Source organism: Salvia splendens, chromosome 7 (genome assembly GCF_004379255.2).
Source record: "Salvia splendens isolate huo1 chromosome 7, SspV2, whole genome shotgun sequence".
Taxonomy (NCBI): Eukaryota; Viridiplantae; Streptophyta; class Magnoliopsida; order Lamiales; family Lamiaceae; genus Salvia; species Salvia splendens.
In genome coordinates, this window is record NC_056038.1 from 88,688 (window position 1) to 107,416 (window position 18,729).

The following is an 18,729-nucleotide window of genomic DNA, read 5'->3' on the forward strand; positions in this document are numbered from 1 at the left end:
GCTCCAGAGTCGGTGGGCGGTAGTGAAGGGTCCTGCACGGCAGTGGTATATTCCCAACATCGGCGATGTCATGTACGCATGTATCATAATGCACAACATGATTGTCGAAAATGAAGCTGCGGAACTGACTCAGTGGACCAATGAAGATGATACGGGTGCAGGTCCAAGTCACGGCGTGGCCACCGCGAATGTGAATATGGGGGTACCTCATGGAGAGGTCGAGCGGCTGCGTGCATTTGCCGACATGCGGCAAACAGATGCCCATATTCGACTTCAGCAGGATATTATCGAAGAGGTTTGGACTCGGAGGGGTTGACGTGATAATGTATGAATTTTTTTTTATTAGTGTGTAATTTTTTTTTCGAATCATGTATGTTTTTTCCGATAAAGTTGTTAATTTTTCCCGTTCGTATTCTCGGTCAAATTTTATTTCCGTAAACGTAAATTGTTTTATTTGTGAATTTATGATTTTTTTTATTGCGGGATGTCCTAGTGGGAAGGGCGATGGGAAGGGCGGATATGCATGGGATGTCCTAGTGATGTGGCAGTGGGGTGGGATGTCCTAGTGACGTGGCAGGAGGTGTTTTTGGGATGTCCTAGTGGATGTCCGAGTGGGATGTCCGCCCACTGGAGATGCTCTAATAAACATGATTTTTTTTTCTTTGTATTTTTTTAAATTTATACCAATTTTATGTAAATTTTTTTACAAAAGCCCTTATCCATGAATAAGGACGGAACTAGAACTTTGAATAAGCCGATGCTAAAATTATAGTAAAAAATAATACTTCATTCGCACACGAAAAATGGCCTCAGTTTGCTATTTAAGGATGTCCAAATACAATTACATACTCCCTCCGTCCTATAAAAATATGTGCACTTTCCATTTTCGTTCGTCCCACAAAAATATGTTCATTCCATTTTTTAAAAGTTATATCAATTTAATAATGTAGGTCTCACTATTCACTTACACTACTTTAACTATCATTCTCCTCCTCTCTTAATTTACCATACCATTCTTCTCTCTCTCTTTTACTTTACCAATTTTGTCTTAATTCTCGTGCCATATCCATTGTCCATATTTTTATGAAACGGAGAGAGTACTATTTTATCTGACAGAAAGGGTACTATTCTTACCTCCTTTTGTGGGACAGAGGGAATACTATTCTTACATCCTTTATTTATTTTAAAAATTTATAAAATGATGAAAACACAATTACATATTGAATTTGAAATACAAAAATACAAAATTCATAATTTTATATTCTATTTTCAAATAAATTAACAAGATTTTGACTAACATTTTATACGTTAACATAGATACACATTAAGTGTGATATTTTGGAGATATGTAAAATAATTTGTTACGTATAAATTAACTCAATACAATATTATACTATAAATGCAAGGAAATTAGCATATAGAAGTATCATTCCAAAAATTAAAAAAAATGCAAATTATTTGATTATATCCACTGTTCCCAATCTCTCGAAACAAACTACAGTAGAAATTGTAGTAGTAGGACTCCAATAATGTCTTAAATAAACATGGTAAAATGCAAATCCATATAGGACCCACGCAGCTGTAAATTAATTGTTATAATTACTTTCTAATTCTGTCCCTCTTCTCTCTCCTTCCCCTTCATCCTTTCTTCTTTTTGTAAAATAATGTTTACAGCGCAGACACAGACAGCTATGGTGTGAGTATTGGAACCGGCCTAGGTCCGTCCCTGGCTAGCTAGGTAGATTTGTTTTTGTTTGACGTTGGATTGAATTTTGGAGTGATGTTTTGTTTAATGACTTTGTACAGAATGAACAAAAGAGATATCAAGGATAACTTAAGTGCAGCGGCATGGAATGGCAACTCAAGGGAGTTGCGCTCCCGAGCTTGCTTCTACACATGACCCCGGACAAAATTCGGCCCAAAGAAGGCCATCTTGGCATATGCAAAATGCTGGTATTAGAGTGGCCAGCGGTATGCAAAATTCACTCCCTGCATCTTGGTTCACTTGAAAGCACGCCAAATCATCTAATCATAAACAATAAGAAAAACAAGAAGCAGATGGTCAAAGATGAGATAAATGATTGCAGAAATTTCAGAAACAATTCTATCAGTTTACATCTGCACATTTAAACCAAAAAATGTAATAAGACCAAAACAACAAAAAAGAGGCCGATCAATGTATCTGATAACTACAAAAAACCATCCTGCTACGGTTCGGCCAACTACACAGTTATCTTACACACATCTGCTTTCCCCATCCATCCTTCCCTTTTTTTCTTTTTTTTTTACGTATTTTCTTTTTTATCTCTGCAAAATTATACAAGTAGTACCATTTTTTTCCCCATTTACAAATACAACAGATTTCCATTTTTTCTTTAGGATAGATTTTCTGAGTAATGCAGTGTCAAAAATATCCTATACCTCCCCCGTTTCAGTATATAACAACTCGGAGGAGTCCCGGCTGCGGCTCTGAATAATCGAGGCCCTCCTCCTCCAGCAAGTAGCGCTGAACCGCAGTCGGGAGTCTAGCAGGCGTGCGTGCCCCCCTTGTGTGGTGACCAGTTCCTACGCATATGTAGACAAGCAGTCTTTGATCCATCGATCTTGCTGCGTTCTTCATCACCGCCAGTTCACGCTTGAGGACATGAATAGCTTCACTCACGTGTAGACCATGCAGATCAATCATCTGTTCCCTCCCGTTGGTTTGAATGTCTGAATTCCTGCAAAAATAGTGAATCATGGATCATGCAACAATGGACAATAGATAGTACAAGAGTTTTCAACTAGGTAATAATACAGGAACAAGACAATAATATTTGGGTTTATAACATAGGGAAGCTTTCGTATGATCAAAGAACAACGAACCTCTGGCAAAAAATACTTTCTTGTGCTTTCCCATGAGCTGCTTTCATCTGCACATTGTGCAGCTGTCCCTTAATGCTCAACTCCTTGGCTAAGGCCTTGTTACCAACGAGGTACGCTTGCCGTGCCTAATCTCACATTGAATATGTCAGATATGATCAATGGAAGCACACTGTGGTTACTGATTCATATAGAGGATTCGAAAGTGATATATAAACTCCTCATCTACAAAAGCATTCCCGAAAAAGTTCCTAGTGTGCAGGAGAAGTTAAAGAAGCTGAGTAGTTATGGGTTCATATGAATTGAAATACACTCAATTCCATGACAGAGACAGGAGGCACAGCTACAGGTATAAATAGCCAGATCAAATTCATAACCCCCCACCCACCCACCCAAAGAGAAATGATGAACCTTGAAAAAAAAGACAACTGAAAACATAGTCAATTGCACAAGTTCCACAACTCGAGCTCCCATCTAGGGAAGCATACTGATACGGTCAGAGCTTGGAAGGTATACCACCGAGGAAATAGGGGAGTAGTTTGGCCAGGGGAGAAAAATGGGGAAGCAGGTGAAACAGAAGCAGAGGAGTAGTTCGAAAGGAAGTCTCGGTAGTTCCTATTTTAATTCCTATTTTCTTCTAATTCAATTATTCTACCGTCTATAAATATAGGGACGCTAGGGAGAATAGAGCATCTCTTGAGGTGATCACTTATTTGGACGACTGTTGTCGTAGGCCTCCGTAGTGAGGATTATTATTCTGTTCTCTGCATTCAAGCAGTAAAGTGTGTTTCTTTCCTCTGATATTTATAGTTGAGTGTGTGTGAGTGTGGGTTTATATATCTAAGAGAGTACATCTCGTGCTCCACCAAACCATTCAGCCTTTACTCCTTAACAACTGGTGCGGTGAACAATGGTCAACTCTCAGGGAGATTCACGCCTAGACTGTTTGGAGAAGGCTAATGAAGAACTCAACGTCCAATTCCAGCAGACAGACGAACGGGTCTTGGCGTTGGGGTCAAAACTCGACTCCATGATAGAGAAAATGCGTGCAGGTTTCGCGGCCCTCAACCACATGTCCAAAGCAACGCCGGAAGACGGTGCATCCTCTGAAAATCGGGAATCTAATTCGGTGTCAGCCGGCAACAAATCAACGTCGCCAATGCCAACTTTTGGCGGCATTGACGCCCTCGCGTGGCTAGCAAGGGCGGAGCAATATTTTTTGATCTCGGAGACGGCATCCGAGAATCGGATGGGCGTCGCCATAGTGGCCCTGGCGGGCGCAGCCCTTCCTTGGTACCGGCTGCTTCGGAAACGGGTTCCAGATCTCTCGTGGGCCCAGTTCGCACGGGAGTTAATGAAACGTTTCGGGGGGAATGGAACCTTGGACGAATATGAGGCTTTTGCAGTGCGACACACAGGTTCCCTCGCTGAATATGTGGCGGCTTTCGAAGCGCGTCCTGCGCAAGTACCGGATATATTATGCCACCAATATTTGGGGTTTTTTATGGCAGCCCTCCGCCCTGAAGTTCGTCTCCAGATGAAGGCCGCCAAGATCACTTCGTATGAGGACGCCGTCGAACTAGCCTTGGACATCGACATGCTGGCATCACATCAACCTCCACGGTCAGCACCTGCCCCATCCCACGGTTCACCGGCCGTTTACACAGGTCAGCAGAGACGCTCGTTCTCCACATGGTACTCGAACTCCCCCTCTCAGTTCTCTTCCAAAGGATCCTCCCGCCCAGTGTCCAAACGTTTCCGAAATATTTCCACGGAGTATAGGAAGCACATAGCGGCTGGCACTGCATCAAGTGCGGCCTTAAGTCTAGCCCGACTCACAAGTGCCCTCCCAAGGCTCTTAATGTCCTCATCTGCGAGGACAACGAGGCACCGATGGATGACTCCGAGTTCGAGGAGACAGCGGCGCTGGACAATTTGAGCAAACCAGAGCTCTCCGTTTTATCCTTAAATGGGCTGGATACGACTAACACTATGAAGCTGTTCGGACAGCTTGGCTCGCACCAGATCAAGATAATGGTGGACAGCGGTGCGAACTATTGCTTCATCTCCGAGCAATGTGCCCAGCAGCTGAAATTACCTATTACCCCCACATCGCCCTATTCAGTGGTGCTAGGTGATGGTTCCACGCGACGGGCGGCTGGAATCTGCAAGGGAGTCACTGTTACAATGGAGAACGAAGACTTCATGGTTTCTTGCTATGTCTTTCCCCTCCGGAACATCGATGTAATTTTGGAGGTCTCGTGGCTCGCTTCCCTCGGTGACGCCAAGGATCAACTACTACAGCTGATCGGGAAGTTTCCCTCCATCACGAGAGCCTCCGCCGGGTTGCCTCCCTGCCGCCGAACTGACCAACGCATACCACTTATGCCAGATACGGAGCCCGTCTCAGTTCGCCCCTATCGATATAATCATATGCAGAAAGACGAAATGGAGAAGCTTGTCGCTGAGATGTTGGTTTCCGGCGTGATCCAGCCAAGCACTAGCCAATTCTCCAGCCCAGTACTCCTCGTCTGCAAGAAAGATAGTTCTTGGAGGTTTTGCGTAGACTACCGAGAATTAAACAAGCGGACGGTTCCTGAAAAATACCCCATTCCGGTGATACAAGAATTGTTGGATGAACTACATGGGGCCAAGTGGTTTAGCAAGATTGATCTAAAGGCCCGTTATCACCAAATCTGGCAGCCGACGACGTCCCAAAGACCGCGTTTCGAACCCGTTCCGATCATTACGAATTCCTAGTGATGCCGTTTGGTCTCACAAACGCCCCAGCTACCTTCCAAAGCCTCATGAGCGACATTTTCAGACCGGCGCAGCGCAAGTTTGTCTTGGTATTCTTCGATGATATCCTAGTCTACATCACATCTTGGACCGATCATCTGAGCCACCTTAGCCAAGTTTTTGAGGTTTTGCACGCTCATTCCCTCATCGTCAACTCAAAGAAATGCCTTTTGGGTCGGGACAACGTAGAATATTTGGAACACATCATGTCTTTCGAGGGAGTTAAAATGGACCCGGCCAAGATATCAACGGTCCTCCAATGGCCTATTCCGTCCTCCTTGAAGGGCGTGCGCGGGTTCCTTGGCCTGACCGGATATTACCGCCGTTTCATCCGCGACTACAGCAAAATTGCAGCGCCCCTCACGGAACTCTTGAAGAAGCCGTTGTCTTCTCCTCCTAAACGAGCGTGGGTCTGGCCACCGGCAGCGGCTTCGGCATTCGAGACACTCAAGACGGCATTAACATCGGCTCCCCTCCTAAAAATGCCGGACTTTTCTAAAGAATTTGTGATTGAGTGAGATGCCTCAGGCCGGGGACTAGGGGCGGTACTAATGCAAGACCATCAACCGATTGCTTACTTTAGCAAGGCCCTAGCAGCTCGATGGTTGGCAAAATCTGCCTATGAAAAATAGCTCATGGCCCTCGTCCTCGCCATCCATCACTGGCGACCATACTTGCTAGGCCGCCGCTTTGTGGTCCATTCAGATCAACGCAGCTTGCGTCAGCTTTTAGCTCATCCTCTTGCAACCCCGGCACAACAGAATTGGGCATCAAAATTATTGGGCTACGACTTTACGATCATCTACAAGGCAAGCTAAATAAAGCAGCCGACGCCCTTTCCCGGCGAGATGAGGAGCCGATGGAGTTCTCTGCCATATCCCTCCCATCTTGGCCAGAATGGTCGTCCATTCAGGCAGATTTACCGTCGAACTCGGAACTGCTAAAAATCAAATCGGCCTTGGAGTCGGGGCAGCCGACCTCACCACATTACGAGCTGGTGCACAGCACTCTTTTCTACAAAGGGAGGATTGTAGTTCCTCCCCACTCCCCGTGGATACCTAAGCTACTCGCGGAGTTCCACGGCACACCGGCAGGGGGTCACTCCAGCGCATACCGCACCTATCGTCGACTGGCTTCCAATGTTTCCTGGCCCGGGATGATGCGGCGGGTCTCACATTTCGTCGCGGTTTGCGCGACGTGCCAGAAACACAAAGCCGACTCCAAGTCCCTAACCGGCCTTTTGCAACCGCTTCCGATTCCATCTCGGATTTGGGAGGATATTAGCATGGACTTCATTTCCGGTCTGCCAAGAGCCGGAGGATTCAACTGCATTTTCGTCATCGTTGATCGCCTATCTAAGTATGGGCTTTTCATCGGATTACGCCACCCCTTCACAGCCCGACAGGTGGCGGACCTGTTTACCAACGAGGTGGTTCGCCTCCACGGCATACCACGATCGATCGTGTCCGATCGCGACCCTATATTCCTGAGCTCGTTTTGGAAGGAGTTATTTCGTGCAACAGGAACTAAGTTGAAGATGAGCTCAGCTTATCATCCAGAAACAGATGGACAAACGGAGGTTTTAAACCGTTGCCTACATACGTACCTGCGCTGCTTCTCGTCGAACAGGCCAAAGCAATGGAATAAGTGGTTGGCTTGGGCCGAATACTGCTATAACACCAGCACCCACTCCGCCTCTGGAATGACCCCTTTCGAAGTGGTCTACGGTCGCCCCCCTCCTACTTTGCACACGTTTCTACCGGGAGAAATTAGAGCCCAAGCCGTCATTGACACGCTTCGCTCTCGTGATGACGCGCTGGAGTTGCTGCGTCACCATCTCCAGCGGGCGCAAGACCGGATGGCAGCCTAAGCTAACAAGAAGCGGCGGGATGTGGAGTTTGTGGTAGGAGACATGGTTTATGTGAAGTTTCGTCCCCATCGGCAGTCCACCCTTTTCACCTCCCGCAACAGAAAGATGGCCTCACGTTTTTTTCGGACCATTTCGGATCTAGGCTCGCATCGGCGCAACGGCTTATCGCCTGCAGCTTCCCGCCTCGGCCCACATTCACCCTGTGTTCCACGTTTCGCTCCTCAAACGGGGCCATAGGAGAGGCCACGCCGGAGGCCACTCTTCCCAACGAGCTCGTGGAAGCTGACCCTTCCTTTCTACCTGACAAGGTGCTGGCAACTCGAACTGATCAGCGGGAGGGCGAGGCGGTTGGCCAGGTTCTCATCAAGTGGCTCGGGATGAGCGATGATGAAGCCACGTGGATGGACGTGGCGGATGTTCAGGGACAGTTCCCTTTCTTCAGCCTTGCGGACAAGGCTGTTTTGACGGGTGGGGCAGTTGATACGGTCAGAGCTTGGAAGGTATACCACCGAGGAAATAGGGGAGTAGTTTGGCCAGGGGAGAAAAATGGGGAAGCAGGTGAAACAGAAGCAGAGGAGTAGTTCGAAAGGAAGTATCGGCAGTTCCTATTTTAATTCCTATTTTCTTGTAATTCAATTATTCTACAGTCTATAAATATAGGGACGCAATGGAGAATAGAGTATCTCTTGAGGTGATCACTTATTTGGACGACTGTTGTCGTAGGCCTCCGTAGTGAGGATTATTATTCTGTTCTCTGCATTCAAGCAATAAAGTGTGTTTCTTTCCACTGATATTTATAGTTGAGTGTGTGTGATTGTGGGTTTATATATCTAAGAGAGTACATCTCGTGCTCCACCAAACCATTCAGCCTTTACTCCTTAACACATACAGTCAGACAAAACCATTCATTGCACCCCTAGTCCGCACATAAACAAAGATAATAGTAGCATAGTTCTATCCATCAAGACACGTAACAAAAGGGTATCAATTTGTTTTTCATCTCTTCTTTCTTTGAATTCCAACTTTAAACATCCGCCGACAAGACATACCTGCTCAAAGTATACATTGCGCACGCGTGCATGATCCCGAGCTTCCCCCCGCATTTCAGAGTACATATTTGCTGCCAGCTCAACAAAGTTAAAGCATATATACTTGCAAAATACACACTCCTACAATTAAAAATATTAAAAAGAATGCAAAACTGGAAAAGCAACATTTCCTATGATCATTACCAACTGCATCTCCAGTTTCAAGCCAGACAGGAGATGAGCGGGCTGATCCTCGGCTTTGGAACCTATCACCATAGATGCCCCTCCCCTGACCACTGTTGTATGAGCTTGCTAGTACTTGGGAGTTTCGGCTTTGTCCAATGCTTGCATCTGAAGAGCCATTTTTCTCGTATTTCCACATGCTTGAATCTTGAGGTACCATTTTCCTGACAGCTGAAGCAAAATCGGTAGCACCCCTTGATGGAACAAAGGAATTGGATCTGAACAGCAAAGAGCCTTGCTTTTCTGGAGAGTAATAGGCACTGCCATTTTGGAGAATAACTAACTCGGTTTGACCATCTATCACAGAGAGTGCAGGAAAATCCATCGAATTAAGATTAGGTGCAGATACAGTTTTTGAAGTCATGGTCTGATTCAAGCCACCATCAACCTGAAGCTGCAAAACACAAAGCAATATACACTTAATTCTACAAAGAAATATGTTTATACATCAATTATAGATAAATATTTTTTAGTATTGAATAACTAATTGACACTTATAACCAATACATCAAGTTGGGACTGATGATAGTAAACTTCCATATCTAATGTTTGGGCTGAAATTGGTAGGCTAAGCATTCTAATTGTTTAAGCGTAGTGACATAATTTACAGAATGCATGCATAACATTGCATCCATACCTCAAGCTGAGTCAGCATCTCAATTGTTAGGTTTAGATCGCCTCCGTTTGCAAAATAAACCTCTGTGAGACTTTCAGCTGCAAAACCAGGGAAATGTGAAGCCAGGAACTCTAGAGGGCTCACATCCGAATTATCCAGCATTAATTGCTCACTTGACATGTCAGCTACAAGACCATGTCTTGGATTCCCAACATCAGTTCCTTCTCTTAGAACAAGTTGATCGTTGCCGACAATCTGTTGGTCCCAAGGCTTAGAGAGCGATGAATGATAGCTTGTAGGCGACAGGTATTTCCCATAGGAAGAGACTGGATATCTCAGTTGTTCAGCATGATTGTTTCCATTAACAGAGCGAAGAGATAACCCTTGTTGTTCCTTCAACATAAAACCACTACCTATTGAAGAAGAAAATCTTGAACTTTCGTTGGCATTAGTCAAAGATAGGCTTGAAAATGATAAGCTATTGGCCCCTTGATTATCATCGATACCCATGACCTTAAAGTCGGGAGTAATATCATCAGGGAGCTGATTGCACCAGTATTGCTGAGCTTCATCATCAGAGTCATTTGAGGCTGATGACTCTACTCTGTCTAATATTCCTTTCCCCGGGCCAGGAGCTGCGGAGGTAACAAATTTTGAGGATGCCTCAGCACCGTTAGAGCCAGCTACAGGCGACCTTAGAAAATATGGAACAAATTCTGTGGCGTTGGGGTTCAAAGTTAGTTTTGAAGAACCAAGATTTTTGTCGCCAGAAGAAGGTCCCTTTCCCGACAAGTACATTGTATTTTAGTTTCACTCTAGAGTTTCAGATAAACAGAAAATGGCTCTACCATCTACACTTAAAAGAGATAAGGAAAGAAATGTCTTGATTGAACAACTGAAGTCTAGCATTGAATGTGGATCACCCAAACCCTGCAAATGAATAAGTCACCCAAATTAGCAAGTTAGATGATGGACAAAATTGAAAATTCACACTTTCCTTCTTTTAGAAACCACAAAAGCACAAACAAACAATGATCATATAACATGTTCAACGACATGTGAATAACACGGATTCGTGATGCGACAGAGTCCACAATTCATTACAGTATATACCAGCATTTACTGGAAAAACAATTACAGAATCTTGAAATGAAAACACAGTTTTATACAATGAACTGTAATAAAAACACAAGCATCCAATGAACTTGAGTTATTTTTCCTCTTTTGAGAGGCAAGAACAACTATATTTAGAAAACCAGAGACGAAAACAAACAAACACACACACACATACAGAAGACTACATATAAAAAGGCACACACTATAACAGTAACCAAAAACTATCTTTATTACAGATATAATGAAAATATCAGTTACACAAAATTGAAAACCTTTTCATCTACAGACAGCTAACAAATTCATCATCAGTCATGGAGTAACACACTACAAACAGCACACCTTAAATATTGCTAAAATTCTAAATATTTCAGCAACCAAACAATAAAACAAGATCGATCAAAGAAAAGGCACAAATAGCTTTAAACTTCAATCAGAAAACTTGTCATCACAGATCTCTCAAAATCTGAGCCATACAAAAAAGGAGATGAAAAGGCACCTATCCGAACATTCTTCAGCGCATAAAACAAGATCTAGATTTCTATCTGAATATACCTTTGCGCAGCCCTGTGGTAAAGGAAACCATGTCGAATGCATCCATAACCACACAAAAAAGGAAAATGATGGGATTTTGTAAAGATTCAGAGCTTAAAATGAGTGAAATTTTAGAAAACAGTTAGTCCTCAAACATCACTATTGATTGGGAAAACAACTCGTCGATACCCCTTTTTACAAATTAATATTTTTTAACGATTCTTGAGGCTGTGAACTGAAGCAGAGGAGAAGAGGGGTGTGTCTACTACTCTACATCTTCTCTATCTTTCTATCTACTCCGTTTCATTTCTCTCTTCCTCCGCCCTATTCCTCCAATATTATTATTATTCCCTTTTTGCCCCTTTGCCTTTTCTTTTACTTTTTTCTTTAAATAGGCGATTTAATTGTCTTCTTCCGCTATTATAAATACAGTCATGCAGTTTAGGTCATCTGAAACGCGGTCTCTTATCCGTCCCTTAACCGTCCCTTAAATTAATATTTATAAATGTCATTGTATTTTTTACTCCATCTATTAACTAATGGACTGAACCTGTAACCCTCCATCTCTTATCCGTCCTTTAACCGTCTCTTAAATTACTATTCATTCAATTTCATTTTTTATTTTTATTTCCAACCAAATTCAATTAATAAAAACACACTTCACTAAATAAAATTAAATTACAACTTAAAATCCTAAAAAAATACATAATTAAATTCATGGCAAAATAAATATAAAAAAAAGACATAATTTAAAATATTAGAAATTAAAATGCAAATTATTGACCATAAAAATTCCACGGACAGAAAAAAATCTTAATCAAATCAAATTTATAATAGATGTGTATGAGAAAAAACAAACGTCATCGATCGCTGTTTGATGAAGTCCACGTCAGGTCATTCAACTTTGTATATTTTAATGCTTTAAATTCATTTTCATTTTTTATTTTTATTTCTAACAAATTCAATTAATAAAAACACATTTCATTAAATAAAATAAAATTACAACATTACATTCTTAAAACAATAAAACAAAATGTAATTAAAAATCCTAAAAAATGAAAAATACATAATTTAATTTATACCGGCAATGATGTGTGTCTACCGGTTGCCAAAGTTTATCCAAATGTGCTCAATTAGATCATCTTGGAGTTGGACGTGGGCGGTAGAGTCACGTGTCCTTGCCCGAATAGACAACCGTTCTTTATAGACGGATGCACTCCACTTCGAGGCAGACTACTTGCGGTTGAGCTTCCGGGGGCTTTAGGGTCGAACCAATTTCCCGCCTCGGGTCCGTCGTCTTGGACAATCATGTTGTGCAAGATTATGCACGTATACATGATGTTGATCATGCTATCCATGAACCACGTATAAGTCGGGGCTTTGACAAAGTTGAAGCGCGCTTGGAGAACCCTGAACGCCCGCTCCACATCCTTCCGAGCAGCCTCCTGCTTCTGGGCAAAAAGAGCCTGTTTTGCGTTCACAGGCCTGGTGCACGTCTTCACGAAGGTTGGACACTTCGGGTAGATGTCGTCGGCAAGATAGTACCTCATTTTATAGCGCCGGTTGTTAGCGTTGAAGTTGATGGCCGGCGCTTTACCATCCAAAACTTCGGCGAAGAGGTCGGATTGGTGGAGCACGTTTATGTCGTTGTTCGAGACGGGAACCCCGAAGTACGCATGCCAGATCCATAGCTGGTAGTCGGCAACGGCCTCGAGTATAACGGTGGGGTGGGTGCCTTTGTGGCCGCTCGTGTACGACCCCCTCCACGCCACCGGGCAATTCTTCCATTGCCAGTGCTTGCAATCGACGCTGCCAAGCATCCCGGGGAATCCGTGCACTTCTTCGTGAAGGCGGAGCAGAAACTGGCAATCTGTCGTGCTTGGCTTCCGGAGAAATTCATCGGTGGAGGCTGCCCGGACGCCTTTACAGAATTGGATCAAGCACATTCTCCCAGTGCTTTCTCCAATGTGGAGGTATTCATCGAACACATCCGCCGTTTGTCCAGTCGCAAGCTGATTGATTGCTGCAGTACAATTCTGCAGTGTCGTGTGGCTGGGACGGCCGACGGCGTCAAACCTTTCATGGAATAACTCTTCCTGGGCCACCAATGTATTTGCGATGTGGAGAAATAGCGGTCGCCGCATGCGGAAACGGCGACGGAAGTAGGTATCTCCCCATACCGGGTTATCGCAGAAGTAGTCGCGTACTAACCTTGCGGCGGCTTCCCCCGGTTACGATGGATATAACTCCGGGAGCGTCTTTGGGACGGCGCGGCTTCCTCCGCCTCTCGGCGTCGATCTTATTCAAGTGATTCTTCCATTATTCGACGCATTTGCTCAAATGGATCTGTTAGATCGATTAACTTTGAGAGAAGAATAAAAGAGATGATTTGAGATGAAAATTGGAGTGGAATGAGATATGATTTGAGAGGATTGGATGTGTGTTTGTATGTGAAATGAGGATGAAATAGGAGTATTTATAGAGTAACAAAAATAAAAAATAAATAAATAAAAGGGAAAGCGGTCGAAAACGGCAATATTACCGTTTTCGAATTTTATTTTAGTTTTTTTTATTAAATTCGATTTTTTTAATAAAATGATTTATTGCGTCAGCGTGACGAAACCCACTTGCGGGCCGGCGAGTAGGCGTCACGCATCGCCCCGGAGCGCGCCACGTCGCACAAGCGCGTGGCAAGACAGCTCGCGCGTTGTCTCGGCGGGATGGTGATGGGACGGGACGCTGCAACGCATCCCGTGCCCGTCTCATCACGGAGGGACGGGACTCGAGCCACCCGCGTAACGCGTTGCGGGTGTCCTTAGAGTTTTTATTTTATAAATATATTCAAACTATATTTGGTCCAAATAAGTTTATTGAATTTGAGTTTTAAATTGTTTAATTTATTGGTTGGCAAATTTATTTGATATACATTATTTAATTATTCTTTCCATATTCAGGAACCTGTTTTTTCCATCTTTATGGCCACCCGCAACGCGTCACGCTGGTTGCCCGTAATCTGTCACGTCGGGACGAGACGGCGGAGTGACGCGTTGCAGCGCCCCGTCTCATCCCCAGCCCGCCGAGCGTTCCGTCCCACCGAGACGGATGGCGAGACATCTCGCCACGCGCCAGCGCGACGTGGCGCGCTCCGGCGCCATGCGTGACGCCCACTCACCGGCCCGCGAGTGGGCATCGTCACGCTGACGCAATAAATCATTTTTTTTAAAAAAAATTAGAATTAAAAAATTTTAAAAAGAAAAACGGTAATATTACCATTAATATTACCGTTTTTTCTTTTTTTCTTTTTTTCTTTTTTTAATTTTTTTACTCCATAAATACTCTTAATTCATCTTCATTTCACACAAATACACATCTATTCTTCCCAAATCATCTCCATTTTCTCTCCAATTTTCATCTAACCTCTTATCACAAAATGTTCGGTGACATAAACTCTGGCGGTGGCGGCTCCGGCGGGTTCGACATCAACGCGTTCGGCGACTGGGCGGCATGTACAATGTCCTGGGTGGTGGTTCGTCGACGCCGGGCACCCAGGGTTCAGGGGGTACCAACCACCCCATTTTGATGTGGATGCATACTCATGTCTCTCCGCCCCGAGGTATTCGCAGGGATTATCCCAGATTCGGGAGGATTATTCTGTTGAACCCACTTCGAAAGAAGGCCGAGGCGGTGGAAGCTCCAGGGCGGAGGAGAAGGAGGAGGATCTAGGCCACCATCCGTACAGCCCCAAAGAAACGCTGGTGGTGTACAACGCCTGGATCAGCGTCTTGTACGATCCCATCGTCGGGAATCAACAATCCCGGAAGACTTCTGGGTAAAGGTCACTGAGGCCTACCACGAGATTAAGCCGAAGGGGTCCCGCCGCTGCAAACATAAGATGCTCCGCGCTCACTTTGACCAAGTCGACAGAGAGGTCAAAAAATTATGCGCCATCTACAAGAGTGAAGCGGCTCATTACCAAAGCGGAGCCACGGAAGCCGACATTTTGAGGTCGGCTTTGCGAGTCTACTTCGACGACACCGCCAAACAATTCAAACATGTCGATGTTTGGGAGGTCGTCAAAGATGAGGAAATGTGGGTCGGCGGTGTCCGGTCCAGCTCGGGCTCGGGCAGCGCCGCACAAGAGTTTGCCTCGCATGAGGTTGAGGGCACGGTAGATGATGCCGGGGGGTCCTCCCGTGGGCGCCGTCGGTCGCAAGGGAGAAATGCGGCGAAGGCGGCTAGAGGGAGGAGGGGCCGAGCCGAATCAAGCCAAGCGGGCTCGGCCTCCGGGGCACCCTCAAACTCCCTAATGTCCATGTACATGACCGCCACAATGGCAGACACTTCCCGCATGACGCCTCCCCAATACCAAGCCTATCTTGCCGCAATTGAGTTTATGGTAAGACAACTTGGTATTCCGCCTCCAGGTGGCTTCAGTGCACCTCCACCGCCTTCGGGGGATGATTCGCCGGCGGAGTAGTTTTTTTTTATTTTCTATAAAATTGTATTTTAAATTATGTAATTTTTATTTTTTTAGGATTTTAATTATGTGTTTTTTTATTTTTTGAATTTTATGTTGTATTTTTATTTTATGTTGTAATTTTATTTTATTTAATGAAGTGTGTTGTTATTAATTGAATTTGGTTGGAAATAAAAATAAAAAATGAAAATGAATGAATAGTAATTTAAGAGACGGTTAAGAGACGGGTAACAGATGGAGGGTTGCAGGTTCCGTCCCTTAGTTAAAAGATGGAGTAAAAAAGTACAGTGGGACCCATGATAGTAATTTAAGGGACGGGTAAGAGACAGCATTGCAGATGACCTAAGAATTACTATGAACCTAATTGCGCTTCTATCACTCTTGTATTATTAAAAACTTACTAGTACAACGAGTATAAATTTATAGATAAACTATCATGACATGTAAAGTGAGAAACTACATACATATGTATTCTCTACCTCCCATAAAAATAGAGTTGAAGACCGCATGAATTTTAATGTGAAATTAGTAAAGTAAGAGAAATATAGAAATAAAAAGTGATTGAAGTATTATTAATGAAAAATACCCATCATATAAGAGAGAAACTTAGGAAAAAACTTGTCAAAAATAGGACTATTTTTATGATATGGGTTTAAAAAACTATTTTTATGGGTGTGATATATATTAGTAAATGTGATAAGGTTTTCTTTGTTTCTCTCATTTATATTGGTCAATGTTATCGTACAAATTTACTATAAGAATAATTCGTGGACCAATTTTTAGATTGAGATGTGAAGTGGCCTTTTTATAATAATAATAAAATTATTATACTGATTTTCATAGTTTCTAAGAATCATATTATTGATTTTCACAATTTCAACAAATAAATATTGTGTGGGCTATAAAGTCATATCAAGCATCAACTCCTAATTTATCATATCGACATTTAGCAATAAGAATATTTTATGTTTGTTGAGGCCTGAGGGGATAAACATCCCACCTAATTCCCACGTAGTCAACTAGGTGAAACATATAAATTAGGAAATCATTAATTTCTAAAGCCGAAATATTCCCATTATATTAAAATGTTTTATTATTTGTGAATACATATATTAAAAAATTATACTCCATTTATAAAATAGTGGAATAATCTAAAAGAGAATATAAGTCGGTGATAAAACAAAAGAAAACACAAATAATATAAAAATACTTCCACTCGCTAACTCTACGATTGGTAATTATCAAAAATTTATACGTAGATTTGAAAAAATTATAAGGTTTATTTTGATGATGTTATTCCTAAAAGTTGTTGGAATAAATTTAATAGTGTTATGTGCTCTAAAAATAGGAAGATACAAGCTGATTAGCGGAGAGTGACACTTTGGCGGTTTTTGGAATAGTGGTGGCACCACACGTTGAAAGCATGTGGGCTTCCTTGGTTTGTTTTTTCGGTTCTGGGCCGTGGGCCCAATCACAGCTGGCACTGGCACTGACCGGTTTTCATCCTCTGCAACACCCGTCTAACTTATAATGCTGCGCCAAAAATTCGTAGTAGTAATTACATAGAGCGTATTGAAGCAAAATTGATTAAATAAGATTGAAGCAACTGGTAATATGGTACTCCCTCCATCCCTAAAGAATATATATTTTAGATTCAATACAAGTTTTAATGTAAAATTGATATCGTAAAAAAGAAATAGAGAGAAAAAATAATTAAAGTATTATTAGTGGAAAATCAGTCTTACCTCTGAGAGAAAATACTTTCCAAATTAGAAAATGCATATTATTGTGAGACAAACTAAAAAGGAAAGAATGCATATTTTTGTGGGACGGAAGGAGTATATTGTAGTAGGGACGTGATTAAAAATAAACCAATCTTAAAGCTACAATGTATTTTCAATCTCTTGTTGTCATGTGGCACGTAACATACAATATTGTAAATACCACAATGTAATATGCATTTGTAGAAGCTATACATGGATTTCGATATATTGGATGATATTTATAGGCATACTTCATTTCATATTAGTGAGTTTTGCATTATAGATATAGACTGTTTAGTTTACATTATATATATATACGAATTGCATTTATATATAGTGTATTTTTGCATTGTAGAAAATGTATGTTTATAATGCAAAACTCAACAATATAAAATGCAATCTGCCTATAATTATTATGCAATATGCGGAAATCTATCTATAACTTCCATAAATATATATTATATTGTAGTGTTTATGATGTTGCATGTTACAAGTTAAAAGTACATCGTGAGACTCTAGTTAATTATATGCCCTAATGCTCTCCTATTATAGGTTATGACAAATTTTAATGGATCGAATGGAATCCAAAACCACATAAAATGTGCCTTCAAGAACTAAGCTTTATTCATTGTTAAGTACTATTCGATGCATATTGTCAAATCATTTTCATATATAGCAATAATTAATACTCTCTCTGTCCCATAATAGGAGTCACTCTTATTGTGAGCACGAGTTTTAAGCAATGTAAAGAATAGGAGATTGGAAAAGTTAGTGGAATATGTGACTCATTTTTTTATATTGGTTTTATAAAATATGAGTGAAGTTAGTTAGTGGAATGTGAGACCTATTTACCATTTATTGTAAAAAAGAAGTGTGACGAACCAAAATGGAAGTGTGACTCTTATTGTGGGACGGAGGGAGTAGTACTTTTTTTACTGGTAATTTAGTCTCTCTTACTTTATCAACTTTCTACTATATTCTCTCTACTTTTTTCTCTCTTATTTTTTTATCTATCTACTTAACATACCAAATATCACTTTCTTAAACTTCGTGCCGAACTATGACGAAGGGAGTACTACATATTTACATCCACGTGAGTTTTAATCAGTTTCAACATAAATTATGTCGCATTAGAATAAATACAGCTATGGTTTTGCACACAAAAAAATCTCATCTTTTCTCCTCCTATAATCCTTCTTCTTTGATATAATTTCATATTTTTCAATTTCCTTTATTGCTAACTATCAGTCTCTTTGATTTAGTATCATATTTATTATTGTGCAATAATAAATATATGATGCAATAATAATATTATAAAAAATAATATAAAAACAAATATATAATGATAAGGTTGGATGGTCGTTGATAAACCATAAAAAAATGTGATTTGATTGGATACATATTAATGATATTCGCACCTTTCT

General features: G+C 42.0%; 1 protein-coding gene across 2 annotated transcripts; it reads right to left on the reverse strand.

The window, feature by feature from the left end:
- Positions 1-1,438: 1,438 nt before the first annotated feature.
- On the reverse strand, positions 1,439-11,423 carry LOC121742176 (polyadenylate-binding protein-interacting protein 7-like). Of its 2 annotated transcripts, XM_042135233.1 has the most exons (7): positions 11,087-11,423; positions 9,440-10,348; positions 8,764-9,196; positions 8,581-8,651; positions 2,866-2,990; positions 2,422-2,720; positions 1,439-2,025 (listed from the first exon to the last, which is right to left on the reverse strand). In XM_042135233.1, the coding sequence occupies exons 2-6, from the start codon at positions 10,214-10,216 to the stop codon at positions 2,432-2,434; spliced, it is 1,695 nt and encodes a 564-aa protein (XP_041991167.1). In that variant the 5' UTR covers positions 10,217-10,348; positions 11,087-11,423; the 3' UTR covers positions 1,439-2,025; positions 2,422-2,431. The 2 variants fall into 2 exon arrangements, with proteins under 2 accessions (XP_041991167.1, XP_041991166.1); XM_042135232.1 differs by lacking the exon at positions 1,439-2,025 and having other exon boundaries at positions 2,060-2,720; positions 11,087-11,422.
- Between the last annotated feature and the right edge of the window lie 7,306 nt (positions 11,424-18,729).

Excerpts from the sequence above, each read along its gene's own strand:
- LOC121742176 (XM_042135233.1), bottom strand. The coding sequence starts at position 10,216 with ATGTACTTGTCGGGAAAGGGACCTTCTTCTGGCGACAAAAATCTTGGT. Across the intron at positions 8,652-8,763 it reads TGAAACTGGAGATGCAGTTG|CAAATATGTACTCTGAAATG; the intron begins GTAATGATCATA and ends TTGAGCTGGCAG. Across the intron at positions 2,721-2,865 it reads GAAAGTATTTTTTGCCAGAG|GAATTCAGACATTCAAACCA; the intron begins GTTCGTTGTTCT and ends CTATTTTTGCAG.